The sequence below is a fragment of the Sorex fumeus genome, unplaced genomic scaffold (assembly GCF_029834395.1).
Source record: "Sorex fumeus unplaced genomic scaffold, SorFum_2.1 ptg000007l, whole genome shotgun sequence".
In the NCBI taxonomy this organism is placed as follows: Eukaryota; Metazoa; Chordata; class Mammalia; order Eulipotyphla; family Soricidae; genus Sorex; species Sorex fumeus.
This window is the reverse complement of record NW_026606064.1, coordinates 59,244,574-59,254,776: the sequence shown is the minus strand read 5'-3', so window position 1 is coordinate 59,254,776 and position 10,203 is coordinate 59,244,574. Positions and strand designations below refer to the sequence as shown.

Genomic DNA, 10,203 nt, shown 5'->3' with positions numbered 1-10,203 from the left:
GGGTTACTCCTGGTTCTTCACTCCTGGAAGTACTCAGGGGACTATAAGGGATGCTGGGGATTGATCCAGGTCAGCTATGTCCAAGGCAAATGCCCTACCTGTTGTACTATCACTCCCCCCCACAAACTGGCGTTTCTATTTCCACATATTTAGAGAGTGTTTAGCTCCTTTTAACTCTATTTTCATATTCTTGAAGTTAAGAATGGGGATCCTGGAAATGTGGATTCCACCTGTGATTTATAGTTAAGTGTCAATAAAAGAGAATTAATGTTTTTATGTGAACCCAGAAAGAGAGCAGATGCGTGGAAGTGTGAACACAGAGAAGTGCTAAGGAAAAAATTCTGCACTTATTCCTTCCCTACCCCATGTATTCTCTTCCCTTTATTTTTCCCAATTGCTAACTCTGCACAACTAAGAGTAGGAAAGAGAATTGGGGAACATTGGTGGAGGGAAGTTGACATTGGTGGCGGGATCAGTGATGGAACACTGTATGTCAAAAACCCAAATATTAATAAGTTAATAAATCAGGGTACTTAAATAAAATAAAACTTGCAGGAAAAAAATAATGGAACCATCTACAACTGTGATGGCAGATTTTGTAGTATTTTTTTTTTTGGTGACTTAACTGTAGGACTCAGGACAAAGTAAGTTTAACTGACTCTTTTTCCCAATGTTTGACAGGTTGTGCCTCAAACAAGCCTGGGGATGAAAATTACTAGCTTCTTGATTCTAATTGGCTGTCTGGTCACAGTCACGAAGCCCAAAGTCTACACTCGCTGTAAACTGGCAAAAATCTTTACAAGAGCTGGTCTGGATAATTACCGGGGTTTCAGCCTTGGGAACTGTGAGATGTCTCTCTTTTATCATCTTTCTCTTGATCACCCCCTCAAACATACTAAAGGCCCCCTCTACACCCTTTTGTTTGTCCCCAAATTTTTATGCTCTACTCCACCAGGGAGGTCTGCAAGCCATTCTCACATTTTCCCTATGATTTGGGATTCCTCCCTGTCCTTCTAACCCAATGTCACTATTCTCAGTTCTGTAGTAATGGCACTAGCAATGAAAATGAAAACATTGTGACTTTTGGTTGCCATTGAGAGGACAAACTTAATTCAATCTATTCCAAGTTTGACCACTACCTCAGTGGTATATTTCCAGGGAGGTTACACTTGCTTTATGGTTGTACAGTCCTCCTTGACCCTCCCCAAAGTCTGTTGGGCATTTATCATTATTGTAACCTGTGAAACTCACTCCTAAGATCAGGGTTAGAGAAAACAATGCATTTCTTTTTACTCATGTCTCTGCATTGGCCCACTATCTAGGGATCTGCATGGCATACTATGAGAGTCACTACAACACCACAGCCCAAAATGTCCTGGATGATGGAAGCATTGATTATGGAATTTTCCAGATTAACAGTTTTACGTGGTGCAGACAAGCAAAGGTACAAGAGAAGAACCACTGTCATGTTGCCTGTGCAGGTAAACTTTGATTTTCTAAAAATACCTACAGGGGCAAAGACAAGAGAGCTGCTTCTGGAATACCCGTCCATCCATTTTCTACTTTGACTAAAACTTTGGTGAAAGGTGCAAGTAAGTGTATATGATGGTAATAAATTATCCAACAATTTTCCAAGACAATATTCATGATTATGTAGACTTAATATTCAAAAAGGATTTATTCCTTCTAGAATGTTTTTTATGAAGCCTGCTATGAAACCAGGGGAATGGACAAATGGCCTGACTATTCTTTTCTTTGTAATATAAGCATAAAATATCTCTAATAAGGAAAACATTATTTGCCAATTAATTTTCAAAGCAATTCACCCAAGGGATGTTTTTATGTTTCCATACATAGGTTGAAACAAATATATTTTACATACTAATTCTTAAGCAAATTAAGCTAGAATTCATTTCAATGCCTTCTATCCCAGTCATTTAAGAAATACATATGTGCACAAGAATGGAACTTAAGTGAGGTCTGTAACAAAGTCTTTCCAATCTCCAAATCCCAATTCTTTGACCTCCATTAGTATGACTCAGCATAAATCCTCCTACCTTAAGATATGGCTACTGGAAGGAACAGAATTGAATAACTCGGGTTTTTTTTTTTTTTGGTTATATTTATTTATTTAATCACTGTGAGAAAAGTTACAAAGCTTTAAAGATTAAGTCTCGGTCATACAATGATCAAACACCTTTCCCTTTACCAGTACTTACTTTTTACCACCAAGAACCCCAATATACCCCCATCCCACCCTTCCCAATGCCTGTGAGGCAGATGATTTCTACTTAACTCTCTCTTTACTTTGAGTAAATTCATTATTTTAACAAAGGATGCACCATTATTGCTTCGAATTTCCCCCCAACAATCAAAACTGCTGAAAAGGCATTGTGAAATAATTTGTTTTCTATAGCTGGTTATAAGAACCATATGATGTTGTGCAGCCGCAAGAGCAGTCATGCGATTTTAGATTTCTGATATTTTACTAGGTAAGTCTGGAGAGATTTCTGCCAAGAGCCAGATAATTACAAGATTGGTTTCTGTGCCTCTGGTGTTATGGCCGTGCCAGAGAGCCGTTTGTGGGGGGTCAACTCATGACCTCAGTAGGGCAGGAAGGATGAGCCAGTACCGTCCCCCTTCCCATGAGACTGCAGTTGTCTTGTCACTGCCAGCTCATACCTGGCTTTCCAATAAGCTCTGAGGGGGCGGTCACCTTGCTGCTGGGGGAGTGGTGGGGGGGGAGGTGGAAGGGAGCGACATCCTTTCCCTCCCGGGGAGGCATGGCGCCATAGTTTAGCGCATAGTCCATTCACTTTTCTGCCGCAAGCTGCCAGGCTCTGGATTAAGTCCTTTTGCCTCTGGAGCCATGGCTTTGCCAGAGAGCCACTCGTGGGGGGCAACTCATGACCTCAGTAGGGTGTGAAACGAATAACTCATTTGATGTAAGAGGTAAAAGAGTCAGAGAGTCAAAATCAGATTTCTGACTTGATCACAAATCTGTTCATCTTACACCTTAGAAAAAATTAACTTAAAAATTTTGAAGTGCTGAATCATTACATTTTACTTTGTATACTTTCAGTTAGTACAATGCTATATATGTCAATTACACCTCAATAAAATAGAAAAAAATTTAGAAAGAAATATAGGGGGCTACAGCGATAGTACAGCGGGTAGGGCATTTGCCTTGCACGCGGCCTACTGGGGTCTGATTCTCAGCATCCCATATGGTCCCCCAAGAACCACCAGGAGTAATTTCTGAGTTCACAGCCAGGAATAACTCCTGAGCATCGCTGGGTGTGACCAAAAAAAAGCAAAAAAAAAAAAAAAAAGAAAGAAAGAAATATATGTGTGCACAGAATTGAGGACAGCAAAATATACCATACATAAATTCTCTCACCTGATTTGGTTTCTACCTCCAGATTATAATCCTGCATGATCTATTGTCTAATGCCTGATAAGAATGTTTTCATAAATTTTGTTTTCTGTTTCCAGTAGGAGAAAAATATAATATTCCTTTAAGACCATACTTGTGTTTACGTGCAATTTAATAATTTAATTATGTTCAATTTACTTCAAATTAAGGAAGTCCAAAGAAATATCTATCTGCAAAAAAGTCTTGGATTCTAGGAAATTAAAATTCTGAACTACTATTCTGGTTTGAGTTGAAGGAGCATGCATATCTGTTTTCTCATCATAAAGAACATGGTTGTTTTTGTTAGTTTGTTTTGGGGCCAGCAATTCAACCCAGGTCTCAGGAATGCAAGACATAAGTTTTATTACTAAGCACATCCCTGGCCTAAGAACATGGTGTTTGTAGGGACAGCTTTAAAGTAGAAAACAGGGGGCTGGAGAAATAGCACAGCGGGAAGGGCATTTGCCTTGCACGCGGCCGACCCAGGTTCAATTCCCAGCATCCCTTATGGTCCTCTGAGCACCGCCAGGAGTAACTCCTGAGTGCAGAGCCAGAAGTGACCCCTGTGCATCGCCGGGTGTGACCCAAAAAGCAAAATAAATAAATAAATAAATAAATAAATAAATAATAAAGTAGAAAACAGGATATTGGCTTTATATGCTCACCAATCCCCCATGACTGGCCTCCCCAGCCTCAAATCTGAAAGACTTTACTTATGGACAATGTTGTTTGGTCCATTGTGAGAAATAGAGATCTTTGTCATGGGAATCGGGAAATGAGGTGGCATTAGGTATGTTTAGGTGCTATGTGAAATTTCATATATGTCCAGAGTACATTCATGTCATGCACATCTTTAAAGCTTATGCTATCACCTCCCTTCCATACTAGATTGATTCTTTCCTACTTTTTTCAAATTATTTGGACAAAAATCTTAATCTACACATATACACACACATACACACCTAATAATACAATCTTATTTTCTTCCAACAGCATAGCTCCATTAAACAAGAGATATTTAAGGAAAAGATAATTGCTGCCTCTTGAATATACTAATCTCTATTTCTCATATCAGCTTGAATCATCATTTGTCACTCAAAGAAGATAATACAATAGTTTCTCCTGCACTAGCAAATTGTGGTAATAGTTTGGAGGCAAGAAAACCTTGCGGAGATTCTGAGATAGAAGTGGGTGGTGTTTTAGCTCATTTAAGAATTATTCATTGTTTCTGTGTAGATTGTTGCAGTTTTCTTTTGTTTGTTAGAGAATAAACTTCCTGATTGAATAATGTTTGGTGTTCAAGAAGGAAGGAGCCTTTCTTCCATGTTTTTGACTGGGCAGAGTCGTCTGTTTAAAAAAGCACAAAATTTGTAAATCTACAACTGTACCTCATGGTGTCTCACTAATAAAAATTTTTTAAAAATAAATAAAAAAAAAAAGTAAACTGAGCAGAAGCACTTGTTGGCTGGGCTACTTAGAATAGACGTGCTCTCAACTTATTTCTGCCCCTCTGCTGCCCCTCTGTGGCTATTTCATTGTGTTTTAACTGCTGAGGTCTGGTTATTTCCCATCCCCCAGCTCCCTAAATAAATTTTCCACAGGAAACTCAAAGTCATGTCCAAATAGTACTTTTGAAACATCCATTGTGAACAAAAATGCTCTAACAAAGTGGAGGCAGGCCTGCAGCACCTTACCTGATCTCCACTTGGGCCTGCAGCACCTAGTCCAGCAATCATGCCTGGTACAGGCAGCCCAGAGAGTTGTCTTATCCCATCTCTAAGCCTTATTTCTCATATCCATGCTCCAGTCCTGGTGTGACAGTGTATTTCGTGCTTCTTCTTCACTATGTATAATCTGGGTCCTTCCCACTGAACTCACTTTAACTGGGGCCTGAGCACTTTCAAACACAAACCATGATTGTGACACCTCTCAGCATGTAGCAAGCTTCATGGACAGCAAGTGACATATTTCACCATCATTTTGAACATGGATCAGACACACTGCCCTTAAGTTTGGATCATTTCCTGGATAAATAATCACTTGAAACATTAATAAAGCTTTTGCATTTTTTATTAACTTCATATTATATATATGTGTATATATATATGTATATATATATATATATATATATATATATATATATATATATATATACTGGAGCGAAAGTACAGGGCGTTTGCCTTGCACGCAGCTGGCCTGGCACTAGGTTGTTTCCTCCGCCCCTCTCAGAGAGCCCGGCAAGCTACTGAGAGTATCTCTCCCACACAGCAAAGCCTGGTAAGCTACCTGTGGTGTATTCAATATGTCAAAGACAGTAACAACAAGTCTCATGATGGAGACGTTACTGGGCCCGCTTGAGCAAAAATCGATGAACAACGGAGGACAGTGACAGTGACAGTGACATATATATATAATATTCCATTTAGTAAGAACCTCTGTTTAATATTTGTTGAAAGGCTGTAGCAGAGAATAACAGAATTTGAGCCCTAAATCTGAATGCAGATTTCTTTTATGGATGTGTAACCTCAGTTTAAAGGGTAAATCCTGGTACTCACCCAACTATACTATTGTACTCGGGACTAATGAAGATGAAGAGAACTAACAAATGCCTGACATAAATCTTTGAAGTCGTCTGTGAAGATTACCTAATAGCATTAACTATTTTTTTTTATAGTTTAAATGACATGATGTTAAAGTTTACAGTGGCGATGTATGAAGTTGCTGGGTTCCCAAGATCCTCTACTGCTGTCCTATGTCATTTCTAGCACTAGCTATTCCAATACTGATTCTTCTCTCTAGAAACAAGGAAAATGTTTTTTCCACTAATACAGCTTTCTTTCCATTGCACATCAGATGCTGATAGGTACCTCACTTTGGTATGTTATAGATCAGATCCTTTATTAGTTTTTTTCACTTCACATAGCAATTTTTATTACTCTCATTGTCTTCGATATAAATCTTCTAACTGAAAAATGTATAAACCGTTAATATTCTTTTTTAAAAAATTTAAAATCACATTTAGAGGGATTGGGAAGATCGTACAGTGGGTAAGGTGTTTCCCTTGCATGCAGTCAACTTGTATTCGATCCCTGGCACTCCATATGGTTTCCCAAGCTTACCAAAAGTGATCCTTGAGTGCAGAGCCAGGATTAAGCCCTGAGCAATAAGCCCTGGGTATGACCCCAAACAAAAACAACAACAAAACAAATCACTTAGAATGGAGTTGCTCATACTGTTCTGTTACTACCATTATCTTCTAATTAAACCTTTTTTGAAGAGACAAGATAATTAGCAACTAATCAGCTCACTTTCAACTGAGTTTACCTATCGAAAAGCAACATTTTAGATTAACATGCTTTTTTTTCTACTAATAAGGAAAACTCATTCCTATTATAAAAAATTTTGAAAATATACAGTGAAAAGTTAAAGCAATTAGGGATCCCACTTTAAGGGTTGAAGAACCTGGTGAAATCAAGGCTTTCTTGTCTGCTTCTAAGGCAGTCCTATGAAACATGCCTTCCTATGATGCTGGTCAAGTCTCCATCTCCTCTATCCAAGACCAGATCCACTAGTTGCAGTACAGAGACTCTAAAGCATCTTCAATGTCATAAAAAAAAAAAAGCGAGGAACTGAAGAATGTCAATTCATTTAAATTTTAACAGGTTCATGGAGTTAATGGTTAGCCTATTGGACAGTGCAGCTCCTGAAAGCTATTGTTACAAAACTGGGAACCTTATATTGGAGCAGTTTTTTATGTTATTAAATAGTCTATGAAACTAGGATTTGCAGGGATTCTTATTTATTTACACAGAAGCCTTACTACTATACAAATCTATGAATATTAAATCAATTAATATTTTCTTTTTTAACATTTATAAATAATATGACAGCGAACTACTTTATAGCTAATCTTTGTCTCAAATCATAATTATTTCCTTATGATAGATTCATGAAGAGAATATACAAGTAAAAGAATTATTTTAAGGCTCTTGATATATGTCAGGGATGCAAAAGGAAGGGAAGGGGAGAAAGAAGAAAGGAGAGGGGCGAAGAGGGTCAATAAATAAAATACAATTTAAAATTCCAATGAAAAGATTTGTCATCACATCTGAAGCCATCGAAATGGTGATAAAAGTAAAGCTTAATGCATTTGACATAAAACCTAAAAAGGCTTACGATAGGAGAAGAGGGTTGTGACTCAATGGTACAATGCATACTTCTCGTGTATGAAGAAATTCAAAATGAGACTATGGCTCAGAATTCCTCCAACTATCTTGTTTCAAAAATCATTAAGAAAAGAGGAGAGAGTCTGATTTGGATAGTCTCTCAGATAACGTAGTCCAGCTAATTCTTGACTTCTCTTTCTTCCAGCCCTGCTTACAGATGACCTCACAGATGCAATTATCTGTGCCAAGAAGATAGTGAAAGTGACAGAGGGAATGAACTATTGGTAAATCTTTTCCTTGGGAGGACTTTGGCTAACATAGATCAAACACATGGAGGTATTTTTCTGACAAGGACCGTGCTGTCATCGACTTTGGGAGAAGGAGGTGCAGAGGAGGGCGGGGGGCATCCTGGCCAGGAATAAGCCCTGAGCACTATTCCTGGCTCTGTGCTCAGGGATCATGACTGGTAGTACTTGGTAGAACAACATATAGTTCTTGGATCAAACCAGATCAACCACATCCAAAGCAAGCATTTAGACCCCTTTCCTATTTCTCTGGCCCACTGTCAGAGATTGTAATGTGACCTTGACACTAGACCTTACCAGCAGTGTGAGTATGTGGTAAACTGTGTAAAGGATTTGTTCAAGGTGGAGAGATTATACGGAGTCACAGTAGAGATATGCTTGGCAATTGCTTTTCACATTAAATTGTTCACATACGAAGAATGAAGTGTTTTCTATGGCAAATAAATAAGCATCAGTGAAGTCAGTATACCTAAAAAAAAAAAAAACTTGGGTTATCTCTACATTTGAACATGTCTTTGGAAAGCCATGACATTTTGTGGAGAAACAGAAACAGCATTAGTGAGAGAGGACACACACACACACACACACACACACACACACACACACACACATGCCTAGTCTTTTGCACCCTTGCACACTAACTTGGCAGAAAATTGCAGGGATCGTGCATGATGGGGCCTTGGTTTACCAGTTCTCACGCCCTTCATCTCTATGGCTCTGTCTTCCTGTACTTGGGTGCTAACACTTAACATGCGCAACCTGCTTCTAAGAGGTGGGTGCAGAATAAAAAGCCCTGTTTTGTAAAAGTTGTTAAGTTGTTAAAGATAATAAGGACAGTAAAGGGGAGAAGTCTTTTTAATTTAATTTAATTTTTAGTTGAATCACTGTGAACCATAAAGTAAGTTACAATTGAATTTGAGGTGTACAATGTTCCAATAACACCAACCCATTTACCAGTGTCCACTTCCCTCTACCAACACCCCCAGTTTCCATCCCCCTCCCCACTTTTTCCCTCCATCATTGTCGTGCTGCCTTTCCTGACCTAAACTGCCCTTTCCCCAACTCTTGTGACAAGCTTTCTGCTGAAGACCAGTTCTCACAGTCGTGGTTTCTATCGCCTTTGGGCATTTATTATTCCCCTATTATGTTTCTTTGTGTTCCACATGTGAGAGCAATCATTCTGTGTGTCTCACTCCCTCTGACTAACAGAAGAAAGTCTTAACAAGGTAAAGGGCTAGGATCCATGGACCTCCAAAACAGATGAACTGAATTTTGGTATTGTTGATAATCTGGGTTAATGAACTATGTTTGGAGGTTCTAGCAGGGGAGCGCAGCTACTCGTATACCCTCGACCTAAGACCGGTCTGTCTCTATTCGGAGAAGGCCGTCCTCTTCGACCGAGTGCGCAGCTTCAGGAGGGACGCACATGGAGCGGTGAGGGAGGAAGGGGACACCCGCCTAGCCAGCCAGATCAGCCGAATCAACCCTGGCGATCAATGGGGTGACAGATGTCGCAGCCAGATCGCCCTCAGCGGTAGGGCATTTGCCTTGCATGCAGCCAGCCCAGCTGAGCCGAGTTTGATTCCTCCGCCCCTCTCGGAGAGCCAGGCAAGCTACCAAGAGTATCTCATCCCCACAGCAAAGCCTGTATATATTCAATTTGCCAAACACACTAACGACAAGTCCCAAAATGGAGATGTTACTGGGCCCGCTTGAGCAAATCGATGAATAACGGGAGGACAGTGACAGTGACAATGAACTATGATTTTTGTACCTAGATGTTGTGAGACTAGCCGTGCTCTTTCCTTTGTTTCTTCTTCTCACTCCTCTCCAGGCAGGGCTGGAAGAAACACTGTGAAGGCAGAGACCTGTCTGAATGGGAAAAGGGATGTGATGTTTTTTGAAGAGTAAATGAACTTGCAAGCAACCCTTCAGATGTGGAATGGATGCCAATATGCTTGTGCCATCATAACCCCTACCCCCATTATCCCTCTCAACAGTGGAGAGGGAAAAGTCAACTGTGTTGTTAAAGAAATAAATATTCCCATTTAAATATCTATGTTTCACTCTGATTCTGCTTCAATTACATCAAAAAAAATCATAACATTAAGACTTTAAAAAAAAATCCCAACCACATGTTCTAGTCCAGGAAAGAAAAATTTCCCTTCTGTAGTATAAGTAACACTGGCTTGGTGATGACATGGCTACTCATTTTAATATGCCTCCAGAGTCAAGGAGAGCCCTAGCTGAATGGCCAGCCTGGAGAGAGAGTACAGGAGTTACGACACTTGCCTTGCATATGGTCAACCCTAGTTCA

The 10,203-nt window shown here is 39.6% G+C and overlaps 1 protein-coding gene across 1 annotated transcript; it reads left to right on the top strand.

Moving 5' to 3' along the window:
* Positions 1–705: 705 nt before the first annotated feature.
* Positions 706–9,790, top strand: LOC130016414 (lysozyme-like protein 1). Its single transcript, XM_056107123.1, has 4 exons — positions 706–844; positions 1,323–1,481; positions 7,787–7,865; positions 9,721–9,790. The coding sequence occupies exons 1-4, from the start codon at positions 706–708 to the stop codon at positions 9,788–9,790; spliced, it is 447 nt and encodes a 148-aa protein (XP_055963098.1).
* The last annotated feature ends 413 nt before the right edge of the window (positions 9,791–10,203 follow it).

Coding starts and splice junctions, on each gene's coding strand:
- LOC130016414 (XM_056107123.1), top strand. CDS start 706: ATGAAAATTACTAGCTTCTTGATTCTAATTGGCTGTCTGGTCACAGTC. Junction 845..1,322: donor GGGTTTCAGCCTTGGGAACT/GTGAGATGTCTC, acceptor CCCACTATCTAG/GGATCTGCATGGCATACTAT. Junction 1,482..7,786: donor CTGTCATGTTGCCTGTGCAG/GTAAACTTTGAT, acceptor TCTTTCTTCCAG/CCCTGCTTACAGATGACCTC.